This window comes from Podarcis vaucheri, assembly GCF_965113315.1.
Source record: "Podarcis vaucheri genome assembly, chromosome: 5".
NCBI classification, from domain to species: Eukaryota; Metazoa; Chordata; class Lepidosauria; order Squamata; family Lacertidae; genus Podarcis; species Podarcis vaucheri.
This window is the reverse complement of record NC_138763.1, coordinates 17,876,514-17,903,021: the sequence shown is the minus strand read 5'-3', so window position 1 is coordinate 17,903,021 and position 26,508 is coordinate 17,876,514. Positions and strand designations below refer to the sequence as shown.

The window sequence follows — 26,508 nt, the reverse complement described above, 5'->3', positions numbered from 1 at the left end:
GCTGCTGATTTATTTTATTTTTTAATATAGAGAGACTTCTAGCCCGTCCCTCTAAGTGCTTATGAACCACTCAGGGCAGCTTGCAACAATTAAAAAGAAAACGCAACGTCATGAAACACAACTAAAATACGTTCAACACACAATAATGCAAGGTATGAAAATGTACAACAAAGGCAAGGAGCACAGAGGAAACATGAGCTTTAAAGCGGATACTTAGCAGTGTAGAAGAAGAAGAGTTTGGATTTGATATCCCGCTTTATCTCAAAGCGGCTAACAATCTCCTTTCCCTTCCTCCCCCACAACAAACACTCTGTGAGGTGAGTACGGCTGAGAGACTTCAGAGAAGCGTGACTGGCCCAAGGTCACCCAGCAGCTGCATGTGGCAGAGCGGAGATGCGAACCCGGTTCACCAGATTACGAGACTACCGCTCTTAACCACTACACCACACTGGCGTAGAATAAAATCACAGAATCATAGAGTTGGAAGGGACCCTGAGGGTCATCCAGCCCAACCCCCTGCAATGCAGGAATCTCAACTAAAGCATCTTTATTTCTTAAATGTGATAGGCTACGAATGGGGGATTTGTGGCATGGGCCATGGCTTCTTGCCTGCCTGGTTTGCTTCCCCAAAGCATGTGGCTGATCACTGGTGGTATAAATGCTAGACTGCACAGACCTAAATGTTCAGTAAAGCAGTTCTCCTCTCCTTAGAAGTGTGGCCATATATCCAAGGGAAGAGTTCACACAACAGGCCAGCCTGTCGGCTGCCAAACGCTCAGAGAAGTCAAGCTTTCCTATCACCCCACCATCGCCCATGAGCACAACATATTCCAACAGAGGCAGCTCACACATTCAGTTGTGAATCGGAGCCGAGAGTCTTCAAGGGGATGGGACATCAGTTGGCAGGCACCCAGGTGTGAAATCAGCCCTAAGAAAAAGGGATCTTATTTTGATTACGGAAATGCTCCAATTAGAGTTCAGTTGCCTGCGCAAATCCTTCACGTTGGAACTGCCTGCGGTTTCTGCTTCATATCAAGTCACCCTGCGATGGCAGCGTTTATGGAACCCGTGTCTCCCAACATGTATCGCCAAGAGCTCGGGTTGATGCTTAGTGTGTTGTTTTTATATAAATAGATCAGAGACAGCCTGTCATTGTACTTGACTCTTTCTTTGTTTCGTTATTTTTTAATGAGAATAATAACCGGATTTGCCCTTTTTACATAAAAAAGTGCCGCATACAAACAAGATGACACCAGGGGGTTTAAGCTGCTTTCTTTTGCTCAAACTATAATGATGTGACATTTGGAAAGAGCAAAGATCTTCCATGCTTTATTAAGCGCAAGGATTCACAAAGGAGCCATCGCTCAACACACGCATGTGGCCATCCATATGCGAAGCCAGCAAAGGATGCAAACATTTGCTTGCAGGCTAATCTTAAGGGAGACAAGCCTTTGCCTACAATGAACACAGCACGGACGTGAATTGCCAGGTGAAGCAGATCTGCTACACTACCTTCCCAGCAGGTGGGTCATTGTTGCTTACCAGAAGAAGGGAGAGTTGGTGGGAGGTTAGTGTGGTGCAAACCCTGCTGCCTTGCCCCTCCCAGTAAGCAAATTTGATGAGGGGGCGCTCATCAAATCTGCAGATGACACCAACCTGGGAGGGGGAGCTAATACCACTAAAAACAGAATCAGGATTCAAGTTGACCTTAACAGAATGGAGAACTGGGCCAAAGCTAACAAAATGCCTTTCAATAGGGACAAATGTAAGGTTCTACGCATAGGAAGAGCCAGCTGCACAAATATAAGTCGGGGGACGCCTGGCTTGCCAGTAGTGCATGTGAAAAGAGATCTAGGGGTCTTAGTATGGATGGATGGCGGCTAATGGATTGAGGTTGAATCCTGACAAGACAGAAGTACTGTTTCGCGGGGACAGGGGGCGGGCAGGTGTGGAGGACTCCCTGGTCCTGAATGGGGTAACTGTGCCCCTGAAGGACCAGGTGCGCAACCTGGGAGTCATTTTGGACTCACAGCTGTCCATGGAGGCACAGGTTAAATCCGTGTCCAGGGCAGCTGTGTACCAGCTCCATCTGGTACGTAGGCTGAGACCCTATCTGCCCGCAGACTGTCTCACCAGAGTGGTGCATGCTCTAGTTATCTCCCGCTTGGACTACTGCAATGCGCTCTATGTGGGGCTACCTTTGAAGGTGACCCGGAAACTACAACTAATCCAGAATGCGGCAGCTAGACTAGTGACTGGGGGCAGCCGCTGAGACCACAAAACACCGGTCTTGAAAGACCTACATTGGCTCCCAGTACATTTCTGAGCACAATTCAAAGTGTTGATATTGACCTTTAAAGCCCTAAACGGCCTCGGTCCAGTATACCTGAAGGAGCATCTCCGCCCCCCATCGTTCTGCCCGGACGCTGAGGTCCAGCGCCGAGGGCCTTCTGGCGGTTCCCTCATTGCGAGAAGCAAAGCTACAGGGAACCAGGCAGAGGGCCTTCTCGGTAGTGGCGCCCGCCCTGAGGAACGCCCTCCCACCAGATGTCAAAGCGATAAACAACTACCTGACATTCAGAAGACATCTTAAGGCAGCCCTGTTCAGGGAAGTTTTTAATGTGTGACATTTTAGTGTATTTTTGGTCTCTGTGGCTGGGGTACAAATAATAAATTATTATTATTATTATTATTATTATTATTATTATTATTATTATTATCATCATCATCATTATATCACAAGCTTAACACGAGTCTAGTATTTATTTATATATTGCATTAGCCATGATATAGCATGATATACATTAAAATAACAACATAAAATGGGGGTGGGGAGGTAAAGGTAGATATCGTCCTGGGCGATTACTTAGAGAAAGGGGGGAAAAAACTGCTGAGGCTGGAGGAGGACCGTTATAGGGTCCTTCAGCTCCTCAGATTTGTCCTAACTCGATTGTCCTTGTACAATAAGGCTACTTGGAATTTCGTTCGATTGTGCGGCGTGTCGACTGCAGCTGTGGTGTTAAGGAAGAAGTTAGTGCCGCTTTCCTCTTCATCACACTAAGCAGGAAGTTAGCTGTCATCTTGGTAATCCAGCAATCAGAATCCTGCAAAAAGAGGGACACTATCCAAGGCTGGATTGGGAGATGGAACTTGTTCACGAGGGGAGTTAAAAACCGAGATCTTTCATCTGTCCAGTTGGGACAGAAGAGCATTACATGTTCCATAGTCTCCAGGGACGTGTCATTACAGGTGCATGTTCTTAACACGAGTCAACAGTTAATGCTGCTCTAGGGTGCATCAACAGAGGTCTAGTGTCCCAGTCAAGGGAAGCCGAACAGTGCTGGGTGAAGGGGTTGTAGCAGCCGAAACCATCTTCATTTTCCCAGAATGCCACTGGGCCCAGCAGCACTGAACATCGTGAAGACTGCAGCAGCTGTAGCTGCAGTGATTCTCTACAGAGCATTGGGACCTGAAAAATTGTTTTCAAAAAGGGAGGCTGGCGTCAGCCACGGTGGACTCTCCAGAACTTATTTGACGCAACATGCTGAGCATCAAGGCCAGGCCTGTGAGGGGCTCACGATTTTTATGCTGTTTTTATATTGCTCAGTATCGATTTCTGTTTTTGAAGTATTCTGCGCAAGTCACCTTGAGTCTTTCGGGGATCCCTTGAGATCAAAAGTTCAGGATACAGAGACCATAAATAAATTAAGCATTCAAATCCCAGAAAGTCAGCTTCTGTGAGTCTGCTATGAACAGTTTAAACATATGAAACTAACAAATCTCACCCTCCCCTCTTGTTTGCAAATGCCATCTATCTAACCAATAAGATGCTTTTGCAACGTTGGACACAAATTTTGCTCAGCAACAGCCAATGGTACCACACAGGCTAAATTAGATCCACCGCCACCATTACTAAAGATGGAAATAGCAAAAACGGCAATGTGGGAGCTGCTCCAGAGTTCTAGCCAACCAGCCATGCCTTCTCCCCAATAATCTATTCCATTTCTCTTCTTCATTCAATTCTTCCAATAGCTTGACATTCCCATTTTGGTGTAGGAATCTCCGGAAGCCAACAAAAGGCCATATCTGCGGCCCATCACTTTGAATAGCCACAGCAAACCATGGTTTCTCAACTAAAGCATCCTTAACTGTGGTTTAGTGTGATGCCTGAATTGAGTTATTGTCTGTCCTTCTCAATTTCTCCCCTCCTGCTTGTAATGTGTAATACTGACCTTCCTTGATAGGTTATTGTAATAATTGCTGAGATAATACAGTGGTACCTCAGGTTACAGATGCTTCAGCTTACAGACTCCGCTAACCCAGAAATAGTACCTCGGGTTAAGAACTTTGCTTCAGGATGAGAACAGAAATCGTGCGGCGGCAACGCAGCGGCAGTAGGAGGCCCCATTAGGTAAAGTGGTATCTCAGGTTAAGAACAGTTTCAGGTTAAGAACGGACCTCCAGAACAAATTAAGTTCTTAACTTGAGGTACCACTATATATAGAACCCTTTCTGAACACTGAAAAGCATACTATATAAATGTTAATCACCGCCATCAAGGAAGATGACTTGGCCAGTCGGCCAATATTACCTCCTTTTGCTCTTCAACCATGTCAGGGCCATGTGCTTTGGCGTCCCCTAGAGGGGAAGGCGCTGATGTCACCGGCAGGACATGTTGCTGCTCAAAATTTTCTGGCTTCTGGAAGCTAGGCATCTTTTTGAGCGTCTCCTTCAGCTGTCTGTATTCCTCCACCTGGGACTAGAATTCAAATGCAACCATTAGATATCACTGTCAGATGAACCGCTTCTTATTAAAAACTGCAGGGAAGCTGGAGGCTCCGAGGCAAGTTGGGTATTTTAGCTAAACATGCACATCCGATCAAAAACGCCCATGTGCTAAAGCGAGATCTTTTCTATGCGCCAGGGTGTGCCAATTTAATACATTACAGCAGGCATGCAAAGTCTAGCGTAAAATCCCCACAGCCCAGAAACGGGGATTAGTTTTTCATGCCACGCAGAAGAGGAACAGAACTGTCAGAAGTGAATTATTACATTTCCTTTCAACCCGTTTTTGAGGGGGCTGGGGCGGGAAATCGCAAACAGGGGGAAAGTCCCATGAACTAAAAAGATACAACCAAAAGAGAACGACCGAATGAGTGCGTGTGATGAACAATCACAAGCATCTCTTGAAACGCTTGCAAGGAAACTGGCTTCCCGTTCTTAATGGAATTGTCCAACATATGATGGAAATGAATTTATCCGGAACAAAGGTGTAGTGTTATTTCATGGGTGGTTCACTAAAACAAAATACGCGGTGGACCAACACACTTTCCACATCAAGGCAGCATCACATGGCTGAAAGGCAAGAGATGTGATCCTACCCTTTCCAGCCTAAAAGTGATTTTGGGTGTTCGCTGCTGAAGCTTGCCACACATAGCTGCCCCATTCATAATTTTCTTCCCCATCAAGAAAGGAGAGCGGCACCATGCAGATGGGCCAGCTCTGTCTACGACCTTTGTATGGCATGCCTACACCATCATTTCCCCTATACGCAATGCTCAGGCAGTGAGCGCTGTTCCTAACGTAGCCAAAATAGCACAAGAACACAAGTAGAGCCTGCCGGATGAAACCAATGGCCTGTCTAGCCCAGCATCCTATTCTCACAATGGCCAACTGGATGCCACGCACAACAGGCTTGGAGGAACCGCAGAGTTTGCAAAAGGAGCATACACACACACACACACACACACACACACACTCAACAAGACCTGAGCACACTCATGTTCACAGAAAGCCAACCAACTGTAGGGACAGGAAAACAGAAAACGGGGGCCAGGGGGTTTCAAGTTGGAGGCTGGAGACAGTCAACAATTTCAGAAGAGTTCAGCAGGTTAGTTTCTAGGCGAGAATGCAAGTTCTTTTCTTTGGTCTCATGGCTGCCTTTAGGAAAACGGAACCTACACAAAAAAGCCTATGAACCTAAAGGAATTTGAGGTAGGGGGTTATGCCATAGAGAGCACAGTCTCCATCACACTGCTGGCTTTATCTCCGAAAAAGGACACCATACACATCCAAAGTGTTGTTCATTTTGCAGCAGAGCAACTCCATCCCTGTCAACAAGAAGTTTGAAACACACTGGAAGCTCTCCCTCTCCCTTGGTGTGTACATCCAGCACACACAACCCACCAAGTGGTGTTTGTAAACTCATCACGGTGCAACTCAAACCAATAACCTGGAGCATCCCCCAAACCCCAGCAGGGTTGCGCCTGCAATGCCAAACAACAAGGCTGAGGGTGCTCTCCAAAAGGCATACGAGTGCTCACTGGAAGGACCACTTTAATATCTGCTCTGCCTTATGATGAAACAGAGGTTCCCCCACTGGACGCAGAATCAGAAAAACCACCTTTCACCAAGGTCAGATCACTGGACCATCTACCCAGCGCTTTTCCAAGATCTTGGGCAGAGGTCTCTCTCCCACCCTTCTCCTTTTAAAAACTGGAGACAAATGGGATGGAACCTGGGACTTTGCATGTAAAGTCTGCAGTCTACCACTGAGCTATAGATCTGGTGCTGCCTTGGAGTAAGTTCGCACTGCAAGAAGCCCCTTGGCAAACAACTGTCTCAAGTTCTTTGAGCTCCTAAAAAACAGTAAGGTTTTCTTCCCCTGCTTAAGCATCCTGCCAATCCTCCCCCCCCCGCCCCCCACTTTATCCTATGCATCTCAAAGCTCATCATCCATCCCCTGGGTAACTCTTAAAGTTGTATTGCTTCAATACGCTTTGCATGGGGCTGCCTTTGAAGACACTCTGGAAACTGCAGCTAGTTTAGAGCCCTGTGCCTAGGCTGCTAAAGCGTAGGTGCCAGGCAAAAAAGGATGTTCCTTTACTATTAACGCAAGCACTTTTAAAATAACAAAAATTAAAACAGACCGATGTTCCTGTCTATAGGAGGTGCTGTGAACTGAGTACCTGAGTTTATTTTAAACATGCTGTATTGGTTTGTGCACTTTGTTTTATTATTATTATTATTATCATCACCACCATGAAATTGTACTCCCCCCGCAGTTGCTACTTTTGCTAGCCTCTCTGGGAAACACACCTCGATGCTGAAGGGGGATATTAAATGATGCAGAGCCCTAGCCAAGCCACTAGCCTCACCAGGTGGTGCGGGCCAAGTTGCAATCTCTTGACTTCACTTCTCTCACAGGGCTGCTCAAGGATAAAATGAGATAACCCTGAAGCTCCTTGGAGGGTGAAGGACACACGTCACGAGAAAATTAAAAACAGGCAAGTATAGCCCAGCACTCGGAACACCATATGGAACCACGACAAATCACCTAGCAAATCACCTCCAGGGTTTCAGGCAGGGGTTCTTCCCAGCCTTACCTGGAGTTCCTAGGGACTGGGACGTTCTGCACGCCAAGCATGTGTCCCAGCACTGAGCTACAGCCCTTCCCCTTCGTTGTGCCACAGGTCTCCCATAGAAGCTTTGCTAGGTGCTTACAAAACTGTGTGCAGATAAAAGGGCTGTAGCTGAGTGCACTTGAACCCTGGTGAGGGCTCATCATCGAGCCTGCCTAGTGGCAGTGAAGGCAGAGCGGAAAAGAAGGCTTCCTTTGCTGCCTCCATTGCACCCTCATTGTGCCATCTGGCAGAGCTTTTCCGGGTAGCGCGGGGCCTTTTACAGTCTAGCCCACAGGAGGTGGCAGAACCGACAGTAGCTCGCTGTGACTTGCTTGCAAAGCATTTTGAGGATAAAATTGCATGCATCTGCGAGGACCTTTACTCTGCTCCTATTAAGGGAAAGGTAGAAGACCCCTGGACGGTTAAGTCCAGTCAAAGGCAACTATGGGGTTGTGGCGCTCATCTTGCTTTCAGGTCAAGGGAGCCGGTGTTTGTCTGCAGACAGCTTTCCAGGTCATGTGACCAGCAGGACTAAGCCACTTCTGGCACAACGGAACACTGTGACGGAAACCAGAGTGCACAGAAACACTGTTTACCTCCCTGCCACAATGGTACCTATTTATCTACTTGCACTGGTGTGCTTTCAAACTGCTAGGTTGGCAGGAGCTGGGGCAGAGCAACGGGAGCTCACCCTGTCATTGGGATTCAAACCACCAACATTCTGATCAGCAACCGCAAGAGGCTCAGTGGTTTAGACCACAGCACCACCTGCGTCCCACAGAGACTATAATTCCTCTTATAGCAGAGGAATGTGATGGAGTGTCCAGAGCATTGCCTAGTCCTGCTATATTGGATGATTTTGTTGCATGTGTGGCTTATGGGTTTGCTTTGTTCTTAATATGTATTTTGTGCATTCATTTTGTATTTTTATGCTTTGACCCGCCTTGAGACCTTCAGATGAAGGGTGGTATACAAATTGAATATAATAATAATAATAATAATAATAATAATAATAATAATAATAATAATATCATCTCCTTTGCATGCGGAAGATCTCAGGTTCAATCCCCAGCAAATCTAAGTAGCAGTGGGAACACCACTGTCTCTGAAATCCTGGATTGCCACTGCGGGTCACTGTAGACACAATACCGAGCCAGAGAGACCGGTGGTCTGACTCCGCTTCCTATGTTGCAAGTCCTTAGCACAAATTTGCATGAGCTAATTTATATGCACAGGTGCTGGCTTAGGTCTCTGAGCAAACTGAGATGGAAGGTGGCTGGGGTCTCGCCAGAAGTGTACTCTGCAGAATATTCAGCAGCCCTGCAAATGAAGTCACTTTTTAAAAAAGGGGGTGGGAAGGTGTATATGATTCGGGGGGGACCAGTGCGAAAGCTCCAGGGGCTCTGCCCCCCCCAAGGCACACCCTCACGGCCCCGCTGTATGGAAGCCGTAGCTTGTAGCCTCCTGGACAGGAAAGAAAGATGTGGTTTTTATCCATATATGCATGTATTCACTCGAGCCCATAATGGAGCTGTCAAGAAACAAAAACAATTTACTACGCTATAATTTTGGCAGAGCAGAAATCCTTCGAAGCATGCATTTCTTACCCCGAGAGGGCAGCTGGTTGTTAACCGGAGATCCCCACCCCCCACCAAAGGCGTGCATGCATAAAAGTTGTGGTCAGCAGAAATCAAAAAAGAGAGAAGAAATGTTAGGAAGGTTTTTTTAAATAGACGAAAACAAAAACACCATTCATTAAGAGCAGAGTGGATGCAAAGCCATTTTCTTGGCTGACCTGCGCAGCTTCTAGCGCACTCTTGTGTTCTTCCAGCGTCACTACAAGCTGGTCATGTTGAGAGATTAAACTCTTATGCTGCAGCTACACAAAAGAAAACGCCACCATCAAGGTTGATCCCAAATGCACTTCATCAGACACCAAGAAATAATCTTAGGATTGCCAGCAGTTTAATTGATTCAGCCCCTGCCTTTCATATAATTATTTTTTTTGTGTGTTTACATCTTACCAACACTTCAGTAAAGTTGCCTTTTTGTGCAGAAATAACTATGGTTTTTGCCTCTTGTGCTGCCCCTGTGTTTTGGCTTTGGACTGCGACCCGCCCCCCCCCCTTTTATAGCCCCTGTGAATGGATTTGGGACTGCTGAATTTGGTTTCATCTAAAGCAGGACACTATGTAAATCTGCCATTATTGTTCCCGAGACAGAGAAAGGGGTGTTTGTTAGTGTTTGGAAACCATTTTGAATCAAGATGGCGGACTGAGCCCTTCTGAACTGCCTTGGTTTTAACCAAACATGGCAGGAAACCAGCAAATTCATTACCCATTTATAAACCTCAGGGCTTTTTTGGTTTCTTAGAATTCCCGAGCAACACTGGGTACTTCTTCCCTGGTCTGCTACCTATTTTGGAAAGTTGTTTGCCGGTTTGCTGTGCATTTCAACACCACTTAAGCTACCACAAACAATTTTTACGTGATGGTTTCTGAGATCAAGGAGCAAGGTTTTGTGCGTGCTTGGATTCAAAATGGAGAGCGTTTTGGATCAATTTAGTAGGCTGAATCTTTCAAAACTGCAGTAATTTCAACCACTGGTTTCAAAATTGCACTGATTCTTGGGTTTCTTAGAATTCCCAGGCAATACCGGGTTCGAGGCTGCTAGTAAATAATTAAAAAGTAATATCAGCACGTTTGTGCGCACATCTAAGAAAAACATACCCATCGCATCTTTACTTCCATTAAACAAGAAAAGATCTATTTGCAACCATCATCTTATTTTCCCAGTTGCAAACAAAGAGATTTTTCTCTCTCCCTGCCCCCTGCCTTGGGAGGTCCAAGTTCTTACCTTCACATCTTGTAGCTGAGTATGAATATCTTGGTGGGCTTTCCTCAGCTGCCTGTTCTCTTCTCGCAGATTATACATGGATTCTATTAAAAATTCAGCGCAAACAAAAATTGATCCGACAGATTTATACATAGCAGAGAGAGACACAGAGCATCCTAATTATTCACGAATTTAAATATTTGCAGTCAAGTCCTAATGGAAGCTGCGTTAACGCCAACACGGGTGGCAATTCCAGGGAATGGCCCAGCCCCTCTTCCCCCTCCCCAAAATTTAAATCAAGTAACACAGTGCTGTACCTTTCAGCTTGGAGAGCTCCTGCTCCTTCTCTTGCTGTAACTCCATATATTTTTCCTTATGATCATTGACCACTCTGTTGAAGTCATCTCCCTGCCTCCTGTGCTCCTCTTCCAGGTCTGCGTGCTGCTTCCTCAGTTCTTCATGTTGGCTCTGCAAAAAGGAGAGAGGGGGAAAAACAAGACACATCACAAGGAATTATTTATCTGACCAGCTGACAACTTATGTATTTGGACGTTCAGGGCAACCCCATCCCAGGATGAGAGCATGTTTTAACATAGGCCTGTAGAATTTCAATACTGCCATGGAGTCAGTCTAGTTAAGATGAAAACCATGAGTAGCATTAACCTTGGGTTAGTGTTGGTGGGAGTGTTAACAATGCCTTGATTTGGACATAACGCTGAACCATGGTTTACCTTTCCCTCTCCACTGGTTCATCCTTTTCAAGTTCCACAGTAAACCATGGTTAGTTTCAAACAGGAAGTGGATTTTTCCAATGTCCTCCTTGCAACCATACCATGAAGTAGAGGGGAAGGAGTAGCGTAACTGGCATAGCACTAAATTATTATTTCTGCATTACGTGCAAACCAGATCAGTGATTCAATTTGAATCTTGCCAATGTTGTAAAGTCCTCTGATGGGTCTCTTACCACCTCAGATTGTAGGTGAGGCAGATCGCTGCTTCAGAGCATTCCCCAAGTCAAACACTTCTCGGTGTGTAGAACAACAGAAGATTAAGGCAGCTGCTGGGGTACACATGTTCCAGAACAGTTTAAAATTTTGCACACAATCACCGGGAAGCAAACATTTTGCAACCAAGGCCTTCTCATGACACCCAGAAGGTCTATTGGTGTTGGAGACATCCATTTCCCCAAAATGCCAACTAGGACTGGAAGCAAAAAGTTGTCATCTTTTTCTAACTTCCCTGTTAAGACAGGATGCTTAAGAAGATGCATGTATCTACCTTCAACATCTGGTGTTGCACATTCAGCGCTCCATATCTGCTATTGGAATCTTGCTGCAAAACAAAAAGAGTAATATATAGTTAGCTGACATACTCAGCGGCTTCCTGCATAGCTACAGTACCTCTCTGTAAATTATAATACTAGGAAACTCTGAACTTGCCCATGGATCTACTTATAGGGCTGTCCATGTATCAGGCTCGCAGGGCACAGGACATCTTCAAGTTGCAGATTTCCCACAAACAACAGGCCAACTTTAACCCCCCAAGATGGAGGCAGAACACAGAAGAATAGAGAAAGTTTATAGGTCCTTTTAGTTCACAACGGTCTGTATTGACTGATAGTAGCTCTTCCGAGTTTCATGCCCAGCCCAACTTAGTGATCCCAGGGGTTGAACCCAAGACTTCCTGCAAGCAAAGCAGACCCTCCGCCATTGAGCTACAAAGGTGTCAAACTCTGGAGTGGAAGCAGTAGCAAAGCCTCAGCAATTTTCTTAGACATCCCGACATCATTCTCCACCTTCAGAACATGCAAGTTGCACTTCCCCTTTGTCTCCATGTCTGTAGGAAGGGAATCAAAAGCTCCCACTGTTTAACTTCAAGCGTCCAAAAATCGCCCCCTCCAAATTAAATTGGTCTGGGGGAAAAAACACTTTTTCTGAAGCAAGAAACAGACCCAGCAAATCTACCGGGGGAAACCTCAGTAACCATTGGATAGCCTTATCCTTTGTGAATTTGTTTAATAAGACTCCTTAAGCCTCGTAGGACAAGTCAGCCTCCAAGTAATCTTACTTCTTGTGAATTATAATTATGTATGTTTTCCTTTTTCTTCATACCTTGGAACAGGTTAAATGTTAAGAGCATTCATAACTCTATTATCAGTTCAGCTTATGCAATAAGCAGAAACATCTTGTTCATTACTTCTGCACACTTACCCTTCCTTTATTTAGTGTTTCTTGTGCCTCTAATTTATAAACAAGAAAGTCTAAAAAACAAAAAGGAAGAGAAAATGATGTTAAAAGGCTAAAGTCTATTTATATTTATAATCTCCATCTATACAGCTATCAGGGCAGCATGCAATGTGTTGAAACATTTAAAAGGCATACAATAAATCAACTGCAAACACAATAAAACACATCCAAGAGACAAAGTCAAAACATCTCTGCATACAGGTGGTATCAGTCTAAGCTGCTATATCCTTAATTAGGAAGATGAGTTGCTAATTGGAAAGATGGCCTAAACAGGCTGAACAATGAAACCATCTTGCTGTTTTGAGGAAGAAACCTTCTGCATCTCTCCCCCAGACAAAAGAAATGCAGAAAATCTCTTCAACAATACAGAAAGGTGAATTCATTGTTCATCTCCATTTAGGTCATCCGTGATCAAGAAAGACAAGTTCAAGAGTCCCTCTGGGTATCTCAGTCCAATGAAGGCGTTGTTCATTAATCATAGCATTGCATTATTTTAAGTCAGTGTAACTAAGTCCCATTCAGAGTAGCCCCACTAAAATTAACAGACATTGCTAACTTAGGGCCATTAATGTCAGTGGGTCTTCTCGTGAGCTGAATACAACCTTTTGCTACGGACTCTGCTGAGGCTGTTGGTTTACACATTCAGCTACTAGGAGAGTCTTCTTCAGGCATTTGTTGTGCACACGTAAAGAGGCAAGTGAGAGCACCTGGGACAAACCAAGTCTCCACAATTATGCTACATGCATAGACACAAGCAACACATAATCCATGTTAGTGGGAAGGTTTACTTGTCCTTAGGGTTTCCAATATGGAGATAGGAACCCCAATCAACCACAGACCCAAGTGGGTGGAGCCAATCACCTGTCAATCGCCTGACATCATGGGATGCCAGGCATGTGCCGTGACATCAGGGATTTCCCATCACACACAGAAATATTAAAGCCACAGCTGCAAAGGAAGAGCTGGGAGGGCAAATGAGGCTTGGGAAGGTGGGCATGGACTTATCCAAAACTGCCTCACAGGCCAAATCCAGAGACCTGGGGGGCCTGAAACCCACCACTGGAATAAGGATATACCAGGACTGACTTATTAAGCCTGTGCTACAACTCAGAGATGCAGTGGTATCTCAGAAGTGCCAACATGACCCAGAAAGCACAGCCCTAGCCGAATGAGCAATGGTTATAATGGGATGCCAGGAGACACTGTTACCTGAATTATGCCATAATCTGCAAAGAGTGTTTGCCTATTGTTCTGAGTACTGGCCAGGAAATATATCCATAGGTATTAACTGTAGAAATATAAATGTGTTTTTGAGTGCAAGAATCAAAACTTTATTTTGGGAAAACACTCATGGAGTTTTGTTGCTGTTGTCCTTATCCACTAGATGGCAGTAAAAACTCATTAAGAAACTCCAGAGGTTTGATCGCTCCGAAGCAAAATAGCCAATTCTTATTTTCAAAAATGTTTGGCAAAGCATAACCTATTTTAAAGGAGTCTTGAAAACCGCGATGGCCCTGAATGCAACACAGTGTTCCTGTAATAACAATACAAGTAGGAACAACATTTCTCCTGTTTCCTATCCTTTTTCTTTTTGTGAAAAGTAAAATCTTTTACCTTCTTTTGCTTTCTTATGTTCAAGCCTTTCTTTCTGCAAAGATTTCTCTAATCTTGACCGGTGCTCATATACAACTGAAAAAGGAAAAAAGAAATAAACTGGATGTAAATGAGGAGTAGTTCAACAGGTAACAAAATATGTGTGTGTATCCATTTTGAAAACGTAATAAAAATAATAATAATAAACGGATGTACAAGGAATAGGAGGGAAGGAATCCATAACAAAATCAGCAAAAGAAAGTTCTCAGGAACTATCAGTGAAGTTGCACAAACCATGCAATTTGTGCATCGACAATGTGGCCTTTGGGAAATTACAGGTTGCATGCCTCCATGTAGCCAAAAGCTTCCCACCTTTACAACCTGATAGCATTACAAGAACAAACCATCTGTGTTAACCATTTGAATGAACTTCCTTTCTTTAGCTTTCTGGTGCATTCTGAACTCACATAATTGGGCCCAAGGGTCATCTAGTCCAACCCCCTGCAACGCGGGGAATCTCAGCTAAAGCATCCATGACAGATGGCCACCCAACCTCTGTTTAAAAGCCTCCAAGGAAGGAAAGTCCACAACCTCCCGAGGGAGACTGTTCCACTGTCAGAACAGCTCATACCACCAGAAAGTTTTTGCGTATGTCTATTCGGAATCTGCTTTCCCGCAACTTGAAGCCATTGATTCGAGTCCTACCTTCCAGAGCAGGAAAAAACAAGCTGGCTCCATCCTCCATGTGACAGCCCTTCAGATATTTGACAATGGCTATCATGTCTCCTCTTTCCCAGGCTAAACATACCCAGCTCCTTCGACCGTTCCTCATAAGGCTTGGCTTCTAGACCCTAGAAGGGCCAAAGCTGAGTGGCAGAACATCTGCCTTGCATACAGAAGGTCCCTAGATCATCTCCAGGAGAAAGCCCCAACTGCTGCCAGTCAGTGTAGACAATACCAAGTCTGTCCGTTTGTTTCTTCATTAGATTTCTTTCCCATCTTTCCACCAAGAAGCTCAAGGTCACAGCATGAATGACTTTTCCCCTCCTCATTCTATCCTCACAGCAAGCCTGGGAGGCTAAGAGACAGTGAATAGACTCATGGTCACCCAAGGAGCTTCATGACACAGATTAGATTTGGACCCTGGTCTCCCAGATCCTAGTCGGACACCCTAACCATTACACCACACTGGAGTTCAATGGACAAATGATATGGTATAAGGCAACTTCCTATTTTCAGAAGACAGGATGAGGCCATTAGGGTGCTAAAACCTTTTCGCAATCCTCACATAATTACCGTACTGCCTGGTTTCAAAAGACATAGCTTTTTTAAACTGTCTAAACTGAAAGATGCTGCAATCGTTTAAAGATTCCAGATGTGTGTGTTTTAAAAATGCATATAATGGAAGCAGTTTTTCCTCCCCTTCTGCTTATGTACATAGTGCAATGCGGGAGGGAAAAGGGATACGAAAGTCTGGCATTATAAACAGGGAAAAATCAGTTGGCAGCAGTCAATGGCGGCCCAAAGGGATGATAAACCTAATCACACATCAACACACAGTCAATACATGCCAAGTGAACTAGCAATAAATCAAGAAAAGTCAGAATTATCTTCAATCTGATTATGCATTCTTTCCACCCTTTAATTGGAGCATGGGCGAGGGGAGAAAAAGAACACAATGGAATTGAAAATTAAAAGCCTTTTTCTTCTCCCACCTCTCTGCCACAACCCCCCCCCCCAGTAGATGTGACTTGATTGCAAATTATCATATTATGTGATTAATTCACTCAGCGATTCTTAAGTAAGGGGGGTGGGGGAGTCACAGAACACCCCAAGATGTGCTGATTGCCTCCAAGTTAGACAGGTGTACGAAACCCTGGAGAGTCACTGCTGCCAGTCCGTGTGGACAATACTGAGGTGGTTGGAACAATGGTCTGATGCAGTACTAGGCAGCTTCCTAATAGTTTGGATTTGATATCCTGCTTTATCACTACCCTAAGGAGTCTCAAAGCGGCTAACAATCTCCTTTCCCTTCCTCCCCCACAAGAAACACTCTGTGAGGTGAGTGGGGCTGAGAGACTTCAGAGAAGTGTGACTGGCCCAAGGTCACCCAGCAGCTGCATGTGGAGGAGCGGAGATGCAAACCCGGTTCCCCAGATTACGAGTCTACTGCTCTTAACCACTACACCACACTGGCTCTTATCTGCCTGATGTAGGGTAACTCTGTGGTATGAGCAGGTTCAATCCTTGACATCTTCAGAGGGACTGCCCTCTGTCTGAAATTCCAAAATTCCCCGTTCATTTAGACAATACCAAGGTAGATGGACCAATGGTCTGATTCAGTAGATGCTGTGTTCCTTCACCAGCATACGACCCAACTATCTGAAAGGCCACCTCCTTTCCTACCGGGGTTAAGGATAGCAAAGAAGGCCCTGTTGAGAGGCACCTAGTATTTTCCTTATATAGCTTCCATCGTATGTTGTGGATGCACCTCTTCACTCTGGCCTTTTCATAGAATCATAGAGTTGGAAGAGACCACAAGGGCCATCGAGTCCAACCCCCTGCCAAGCAGGAAACACCATCAGAGCACTCCTGACATATGGTTGTCAAGCCTCTGCTTAAAGACCTCCAAAGTAGGAGACTCCACCACACTCCTTGGCAGCAAATTCCACTGTCCAACAGCTCTTACTGTCAGGAAGTTCTTCCGAATGTTTAGGTGGAATCTTCTTTCTTGTAGTTTGGATCCATTGCTCCGTGTCCGCTTCTCTGGAGCAGCAGAAAACAACCTTTCTCCCTCCTCTATGTGACATCCTTTTATATATTTGAACATGGCTATCATATCACCCCTTAACCTCCTCTTCTCCAGGCTAAACATGTCCAGCTCCCTTAGCCGTTCCTCATAAGGCATCGTTTCCAGGCCTTTGACCATTTGGTTGCCCTCCTCTGGACACGTTCCAGTTTGTCAGTGTCCTTCTTGAACTGTGGTGCCCAGAACTGGACACAGTACTCCAGGTGAGGTCTGACCAGAGCAGAATACAGTGGCACTATTACTTCCCTTGATCTAGATGCTATACTCCTATTGATGCAGCCCAGAATTGCATTGGCTTTTTTAGCTGCCGCGTCACACTGTTGGCTCATGTCAAGTTTGTGGTCAACCAAGACTCCTAGATCCTTTTCACATGTACTGCTCTCAAGCCAGGTGTCCCCCATCTTGTATTTGTGCCTCTCATTTTTGACAGTTAAGGGTGGTATCCAATGCAAAAGAACTTCCCCACTCCCCGTGATGGCTGTTCTCTGTCTCCAGTCAAAGACAGTAATGTTTCTGAGTCCCAGTAGCTGGAGACTATGGTGGGGTTTTTTTCTTCTTGTGCTCAGGTCCTGTCTGCAAGTTTCCTTGTGTCCTCTGTAAAGAACAGAATGCTGGACTAGATGGGTCATTGGCCTGATCCAGGAAGCTCGTCTTATGTTCTCCCCCTGCAGCTTCCCCCAATCTGTTCTAAAGTGCGGGAAACCACAAGAGCAAGTTTAGGGGGTGCATAGGGGGAGGAGAGAGGGGGTGCTCAGCTGTGAAACTGTAAATCCTTGCACTAACATAATGAGTCACTGCTTTGGATACAACCCTAAGGCATTTGGTTTTACAGGACCCCCAACTTTTGTCAAATCTATATTGTTCTGGCTTGAGCTGCAATGGCTTTACTGCCTTATTTGTATTTATCACTGCATCTTTCATTGAGTCTCTTGGGCTTGCTGATCGGGAGGTTGGCGGTTCGAATCCCTGTGACGGGGTGAGCTCCCGTTGCTCTGTCCCAGCTCCTGCCAACCTAGCAGTTCAAAAGCATGCCAGTGCAAGTAGAGAAATAGGTACCACTGTGGCAGGAAGGCAAACAGTGTTTCCGTGCGCTCTGGTTTCTGTCATGGTGTTCTGTTGCGGCAGAAGCAGTTTTGTCATGCTGGGCACATGACATGGAAAGCTATCTGTGGACAAACGCCGGCACTCTCAGCCTGAAAAGCAAGATGGGCGCTGCAACCCATAGTCACCATCAACTGGACTTAACCGTCCAGGGGTCCTTTACCTTTACTTACAAATTACTAGGGGATAAAGCGAAGGGTACTAGTTATGGCGGGACGTGGGTGGCGCTGTGGTCTAAACCACTGAGCCTAGGCCTTGCCAATCAGAATGTCGGCAATTCGAATCCCAGCAACGGGGTGAGCTCCCGTTGCTCAGTCCCAGCTCCTGCCAACCTAGAAGTTAGAAAGCATGTCAAAGTGCAAGTAGATAAATAGGTACCACTCCAGCGGGAAGGTAAACGGTGTTTCCATGCGCTGCTCTAGTTCGCCAGAAGTGGCTTAGTCATGCTGGCCACATGTCCCAGAAGCTGTACACCAGCTCCCTTGGCCAGTAAAGTGAGATGAGTGCCGCAACCCAGAGTTGTCCGCGACTGGACCTAATGGTCGGGGGTCCCTTTACCTTTACTAGTCATGACAGCTGAATGCTACCTTCAGGATCAGAGGAAGCATGACTCTGCGTACAAGTTCCCTGGGGAACAAAAACGGGAGATAGACATGCCCTGCTTTTGGGTTTCCCTAGCTGACCAATGTGCTGGATTTGACAGGCCTTTGGTCTGATCCAGCAAAGCTCTCCTATTGTTCTTACGACCTGATGTTGCAAAGAAAATGAGTTGTGGTGTTCTGAACCATATTCCCCAATAATAACCCAGGGGTCGCATCCTCATCCTTCCTTGGTTCTCCCCATTGACTTCAGCGGAATTTAAGCAAGCTTAAATGTGCCGGACAGCAGCCTCCAATTTATTAAATTCCATCTCAGAGGGTGGTTTGTATTCATTTCACTTACACAACAGCCCTACCTTAACTTAGGACAGCTGCTCAGCTTGTCCTAAACCCATCAACCTGTTTCATCTGTACAAACTTAAATTAAAGAAACGCTGCTAGGAATGACCTGAACAACTGTGTTTCCAAGTCTCTATACTCAGTTCGGCAAGAATCGGCACACTTTGCGCAGTGTTAAGATGGTGCTGTTTCTGGAACGAAACAATTTTGCCACTTCAGCATTCTGCCTCCCAACTGTACTTCCCTCAGTGTCCTGTGGAAATGTGCAAACAGACTATGGTGACAATACTCCTCACTTTAAAACTATTGATTGATTTTAGCAGGAATTTTACCCTGAAGATCACAAAAGCAATTATTCCCTATGTGTAAATAATGAAAAGTTAGTTTTAAAAAATGAAACTACTATCTTATGTTTTAGCTTGGTTATAATAGGATCATGGAAAATTCCCCAAAGTTTTAATACACTTTTTGTAGATGCCAGGGATTGGTCCTGCCCTCCGAAACCCAAAGCAGTAACAACTAATAATGATATGTAATAATAAGGCTGTTGTTGTTTAGTCGTGTAGTCGTCTCCGACTCTTCTTGACCCCATGGACCAGAGCACGCCAGGCACTCCTGCCTTCCACTGCCTCCTGCAGTTTGGTCAAACTCATGCTGGTAGCTTCGAGAACACTGTCCAACCATCTCGTCTTCTGTCGTCCCCTTCTCCTTGTGCCCTCCATCTTTCCCAGCATCAGGGTCTTTTCCAGGGAGTCTTCTCTTCTCATGAGGTGGCCAAAGTATTGGAGCCTCAGCTTCATGATCTGTCCTTCCAGTGAGCACTCAGGGCTGATTTCCTTCAGAATGGATAGGTTTGATCTTCTTGCAGTTCATTGGACTCCCAAGAGTCTCCTCTTAATAAGGTTAGTTACTTAATAAGGCTAGTTACTCCTAATAAGGCTAGTTACTCTCAATTGCCACAGGACTGCGGAATCAAAGGGAGGCATACTCTCTGACCTCTCCCACCAGCCAGGACATTAAGGGCACTGGGAGGCTGTACCTTGTCTCTTATAAAGAATATCATGCCAATGGGGAGTAAAACCTGGTCCCATCCATTGGCCAGTGCAGAAGAAGCTGCCCTAACGCTTGCTTTCCTCTTCCCTCCTTATTCCTTTTTCCTTTTGTATCGTGGCTATTAGATTGTGGGCCTGCAGGCAGGTACTCTCTTATCTTCTGATACGTATAAAATGCTTAGATAATTTCAGGTGCTTTGTAAGTGTTTAATGGTCTCCATAGAGCTGAACGATAATGAAAAATATTAATAATTAGCAAATAATGCTGTGCATATATTGAAACATCTGGTTTAAATAATCTGGTTTAAATACCAGCAAAACATTGACCTTCTGACATCTGTGGTCCAATTCATCACCACAGCCATAGTTTCAGGGTGTTACAAAACTGTGAACTTCTAAACTCAACGATGAAATCATCTTTTTATTACTCTTATTTTTAAAATTAGAAGAGAAAGAGAGAGGGAACTCTAATTAAACACGGTTGTTGTTTTAATTAAGAATGAATTCTTCCAAGTTTCAGGTTAGAAGTGCATAGTGGATTTTTTTTCTGGCTGTTTGTATGTACACTTAAAAAAAAAATAGGCCCACTGTATAAAAGCAGAATCTCTTCCTCCCAAAATTTTCCACTTGGCATAAGAAGCTTCTGAAAACCAAGAGCTTATTCATTCCTTCTGCATTCTCTCATTTCCTTTCAATAAAGCAAGTACCTCAGTACAGAGGGCACTATTAGAAACTTGAATGTTGCAAATTCATATAATTAATGTCATTGGTATATTGGAAGCCTTAACTGGAGTGGGCGGACATTTATTCTTCCACTTCATTATTATAAAATGACAATCGAAAGGATGAGAAATGTTCAGAAAGGATAGGTCTACTAAAGGCTATTAGCTAGGAAGGACATTTGCAGGGGGTAGACACCTCTGATTGCCAGATCCTGGGGACAAAGATGAATAAGAGGCTTTATGGGTAAGAGGCTGACATCTCTTTGCTTTTAAACTTTATGGTTAAGAGGATCACATCTGGTAGAGACCAAAAACCCCAATCCACTAGAGCAGGGGTCAGCAACCTTTTTCAGCTGTGGGCCGGTCCACCATCTCTCAGACCATGTGGTGGGCCAGACTATATCTTTTTTTTGGGGGGGAATGAACAAATTCCTATGCCCCACAAATAACCCATAGATGCATTTTAAATAAAAGGACACATTCTACTCCTGTAAAAACACGCTGATTCCCAGACTGTCCACAGACTGGATTGAGAAGGCAATTGGGCCACATCCAGCCGCCGGGTCTCAGGTTGCCTACCCCTGCACTAGAAACTCTCCAAGCTGATACTCTCAATGTCTTTTGGAATGTAAATGCCCATCATCCCTGGCCAACATCGGAGGGAACCAGTCTGGGGAAGTCTCAGAGGTGAGCCCCGCTGAGTCCAATGGGACTTACCAATTAAAAGTGTGTCTGGGGCTGCAGACCAAGCACTGCTTTCTCCTGCCTTAAAGTTAAAATGGCAGCAAGTGCACAGGTATGAAAATATATTCTACTCTAGCAAAAGCAAGAACCATGGTGCAGATCTATAACAACTAAGGACACAATTTTGCCTTAGCAGTGGTGTTGTTGTTGCTTTTAACATAAATAACTTTAAAGACAACTTTTTGGCTAGGACTCTGTTTCAAAAGTTACTCCATCCTCGACGCAACAGCAGAATTGGTTTTCTAAGATGTTACGGAGCTTATCTGATCCTAACGTTTTAGAATACTATAACCAAACATTATGGGATTCTAGTATTTTTCTTGGCTCAGCCCTCATCTCCAACAATTTCTGGCCAGAGAGAAGAAACCCAGGAGGGAGATGTGGTTACCAATATCTCAAAACTGTTAAAGCCACTTCCTCAAAGCAGTTTTGTTACACAAGGATTAAGACAGATACACTCAAGCAACTAATCTTATGTGGAAAAGCAGAACAGTCAAGGCCCTTGAATTTATATACGTTATGAAGACTCACACCTTCAGCGTCACACATTTCTGTTATGCACATTAACCACAACATAAACACACACGCACAAATTTAATGACATGCATGTGCTTCCCACCGTTCAACACATTTAGAGTTATCTAGAAGTGCAAAGCATAGGGTTTCCAGGTATTTTGAGGCTCGAGACTTAAAGAGAGTGGGGGCTATGAGATAAATAGAGGTGCCCAGCAGATCAGAGGGTGGGAACCTGGTAGGAGCAGCTGTGCCAACTGCATCAGCCTGGAACCAGATGAACATGGAAGGGGGCATTCAATAGCAAAAGCTTTCAAGCCAAGTAGAAAATACTCTTACCCCCGAGATTTAGGACATTCCCTTAGAGATCGAGGTGTGTCTGGAGTGTAAAAAAGAGGTGGAGATTTAGATCCAGCCAACAGACCAGATCCTTATTTCCCCAACCCCTACAGGCCAAATTTGACAAGTATCACCCAATGTTACAATGACATCAGGTGGCCCATTTTTGCCCATAATGCTTAAAATCAAAGGGTGCAGATGAAGGCACTGTGCCTTTCAAGCACCGATGATCAGCTGATTGTCGGCACCTGCAGAGCACTATTTGCAAGCCTCGCCAGTCCCCTGATTGACAGGGCTTGCAAAGGGTTGTGCAGGGGACTTTGCAGGTGCCAACAATCAGCTGACATGGGGTGTCTGGAAACCGCAGCCCAGTCATGTGTTTATCTGCCCCACACCGGGCATCAAACGGGGGAGGCCTGGTGGGTCTGATGAGGCCCGTGGGCTAGGGGTTCCCCATCCCCTGGCTTAAAATTCTGAAATGCACAGCAAACCCCAAGACGTGAGCAACTTAAGGATGCACACTATTATCTGCTGCAAGAAGGAAGGAAGGGATGGATGGGGGAAAGTCACGTGACAGGAGTCCAAGGCACAAAACGGATTCATCAGCTAAGGTGCTGTTAAGGATTCCCTACTGGAATGCACCAGTTTCCCATTAATCCAAAGCACTGAATTTAGACAAGACCTTCTAGTCTGTGAATTATTTAACTGTGCATTACTAGAGCATACATTAGCAGGGTGCTTCGCAACGTGATTTAAGAGGAGTCCTTTTCCTTCTCGCCCAACAAGTCCAAACAAGCGTAGAAGCCATAAAACTTCACTTCTCCACTTCCAACAATTCAGGAGGAGTATTTTATTTCCAGAATGAAAAGTAGAAATGTTTATTAACGTATTTTTCGCTCTATAAGACGCACCAGACCATAAGACGCGCCTTGTTTTTGGAGGAGGAAAACAAGAAAAAAAAATTCTGAATCTCAGAAGCCAGAACAACAAGAGGGATCGCTGCGCAGCGAAAGCAGCAATCTCTCTTGCTGTTCTGGCTTCTGGGATAGCTGTGCAGCCTGCATTCGCTCCATAAGACGCACACACATTTGCCCTTTTTAGGAGGGAAAATGTGAGTCTTATAGAGCAAAAAATACGGTAGTCAGTTTCCACTTCCCAACCCATGGGAAACGGCCTCACCAATTCTGAATCTCCATCCATGCATTGTTGTTTATTATTTGTCATTATTGCTAGGGTTGCCCCTAAGCAATAGAATTGAAATAGCATCCCATTCAAGATCTTAGATATCAATTAGCACTTTCGGCATGTTATGTCAGCAGGTATTAAGAGTCCAAGTAATATCCACTACAGAGCCTTTTGTTTTACAGAGAATCAGAATGACCGTCACAGAACAAAGCTGATGTACTGCAGAGGCTAACAGACAATGCCAGAGATCAGGAAGTCACAAGTTTGGATCTTGCTTCCGCCACAAACTCGCAAGGGGGCCTTAGGCAAGCCAGTCTCTTTCTCTCTCAGGCTCAGTCAGCCCACCTGTAATATGGGGGACTAATAATATACACTAACTTTACAATGTTATTGTAAGGATTACAAGAGGGTAATGTATGTGAAAGCACTCTGAATACTTAAAAGCACTATACAAGTGTCAAATATGATTACTACTTTCAAGCTGCTAATGGAAGGATGGTTCTGAGGAGCTGAACAATCATGCGAAGAATGGAAGATTTGCTGGTTTCAACACCAACTGCATCTATTGCTGTTGCTAAAAGTTCCATGATGCTATCTATAGAGATGGCATGGTCTGACTGTGTCTATTTCAGGAAAAGAAATATTTTTGGCTAGGGAGTTTTATAGATAAATGTAGACTGTGGGGACTTACCCTTCACTGCAAAGCTATTTTTTCCATTTACAGTCCTGACATTTAAGCAAATGACACTGCGATCCCATAGAAGTTGACTCCACTTGAGTTCAATGGGACTGTTGCTGCAATACTAAGCACATTTAGCAGAGGAGTAGTGTTTAAACAAACTTACCAAGGGAGTAGTGTTTCATACCACTTTATTTTTAATTTTTTTAAAAAAAGATTTTTATTGCAAATTTTTTAACAAAAAAGAAATCACCAATCAAGAAGTGGTTTCATACCACTTTAAACAGTTATGGCTTCTCCCAAAGAATCCTGGGAACTGTAGTTTAAGGAAGCTGTAAGCTGTTAACAGACCCCTATTCCCCGCACATAACTATAATTACCAGAGATTTAACAATCAAACCCACTTCCCAGGGAATTCTAGGAACTGTGAGGGGAAGAATGGCCTCTTAACAACCCTGAACAGACTACAGTTCCCAGAATTCCTTGGGGAAGCTATGACAGTTTAAAGTGGTATTATACTGCAGATGGGGCCTTGCTAGTCACTTGGAAATAGGCTGCTTTTTCTGTTAAGATAGCCTACCCCTGCCCACACTCGAAAAAACGCCCATTTTAAAAACTTGCATAATAAGGAAGCACTCCATAAAACTTTTTTTTTATCCACAATATCCAGTAATTAAGAAAGGAGGACCAACTAGGCTACCACACAGATAATTTTTCATGAGTATGTCAATAAATTAAGATGCCTAATGCATGTAATTAGTAAAGCTTTGATTACTGTCTGTACAGGGTGCTGGACTACAAGAGCTATTCAATAATTAGTTTGTTAATTGGCTCCATCCAGGGATGAAACTAAGCTGCTGGAAATTAGAAACCAATCCCTTTGGCATTTAATCAGAAATATTAATAAAAGGGAGGGGTGCTGGGGATAGAACAAATGCGACAAAACCCCACATTTGTCCTCCTGTATAAATATTTAGAAGTTTCTCCTTCCAAGGAACCTGAAAAACCTGCACAGCAGCTAGAAAAGGTTCATCTGAATCTCTTATTTATTATCTGAAAAGAGGGCATACATTTGCAAGTGACACAAAGCACATGCAAATGTGTGTCGTCTTTTGTGTGGGGGTCAGAGTGCCCAAATCACATAGAGAATACCCTGTTGGCACCCTTGGTTTTTGAAGTTACAAGTACAATAAAACATCCTCCATAACACCCAGGAGGCAACTGAGGAATCTAGCACATCCAGAGTGTTGATTTTAATCAACATAGGGAACAATCCTTAACCCTGGCCAGAGTGGCAGCAAAAGGCTCAATGGAACAGCACAGCCAGCCTGCTGTTTGAGGAAGCACACTCTGGCATTCTCGCTGGCACAGCGAAAACCTGTGCCAAGGTGGACCGGGTGTTTGTATTGCTCTGTTAGATTGCAATCTTATTGAAGCTTTCCTCTAGGAAAGCTGCCATAGCCAGGCCCATAAGTCCTCATGCCATATTCCAGCAGCTCTACAAACACTCATTGCCTGTGGTATCTATGGCACCCATAAACTTGATACCCTGAAATAAAAGCCATTAATGCATCATTTGATACAGAGGCTAGATTTGCATATTTCAGGACAGGATTTGCCATATGCAGTGCTGTTTTTCTAGAAAAAGAGGTGCTGGAACTCACCACAAATACCTCCCTTATTCTCTTATAATGGCAATGACGCCCTCCTGAGAGATGCCGGAACTGAGTTCCAGAGAGTTCCAGCTGGGAAAAAAAGCCCTGGTCATATCACACTGGGAACTTTGTAATCAATAGACAAAAAACCACATGAGTTTATGACACTTCCTTGCCTATTTACCCGAAGGCAATTTTAACCTGAAACAGGTGACTGGGACAAATGTGGTAATAAGCTTCCCAGACACAAGAGCTAGATAGTCAAGCTCTTGTGGTTCTTTAATGGTCAGACAGAGAAGATTGGCTTGTCAGAGATGTGGCAATACAGAATTATCTGGCCCTTCAAGTATTTTCCTTATCTAATCAACAGGTAAGCAGTGCGAATATGGAGAAAGATTTCCATCTTTTCAAAAGGCAACCTGATGGTTTCCTCCGAGCTGTGAGCCTGCTCTGTTAAAGATAGCCCAGTTGCTGCCTCTATGAGACGTCTTACTGCAACAAGCCATGGGCCTGGTTCGTATGTCGCGGGAAGGCAAACATCTTGGCCCATGGTTAAGAAGGAGAGAGCACTTAGGCATGATCTCAGGCTCAGATGATGCTTTGGCTTACCTGCTGCACCACACTGAGCTGAAAGGACTGGGGAGGAGTGTGACGGGCGCATATTTGCGCTAAGTCGCAATTTGGCTTAGTGGTA

The 26,508-nt window shown here is 44.7% G+C and overlaps 1 protein-coding gene across 2 annotated transcripts in view; it reads right to left on the bottom strand.

The window, feature by feature from the left end:
* The window catches only part of GOLIM4 (golgi integral membrane protein 4), a 56,211-nt gene that overhangs the window by 17,600 nt on the left and 12,103 nt on the right, over window positions 1–26,508 (bottom strand). Inside the window, exons 2-8 of one of the 2 annotated variants that reach the window (XM_082224159.1) lie at window positions 14,099–14,173; window positions 12,449–12,498; window positions 11,517–11,570; window positions 10,556–10,706; window positions 10,260–10,342; window positions 9,199–9,282; window positions 4,592–4,759 (exon numbers count right to left, since the gene is read on the bottom strand). In XM_082224159.1, coding sequence (XP_082080285.1) covers window positions 4,592–4,759; window positions 9,199–9,282; window positions 10,260–10,342; window positions 10,556–10,706; window positions 11,517–11,570; window positions 12,449–12,498; window positions 14,099–14,173 — 665 coding nt within the window. The remainder of the gene's footprint in view (window positions 1–4,591; window positions 4,760–9,198; window positions 9,283–10,259; window positions 10,343–10,555; window positions 10,707–11,516; window positions 11,571–12,448; window positions 12,499–14,098; window positions 14,174–26,508) is intronic. The other variant, XM_082224160.1, reaches the window with a different exon arrangement.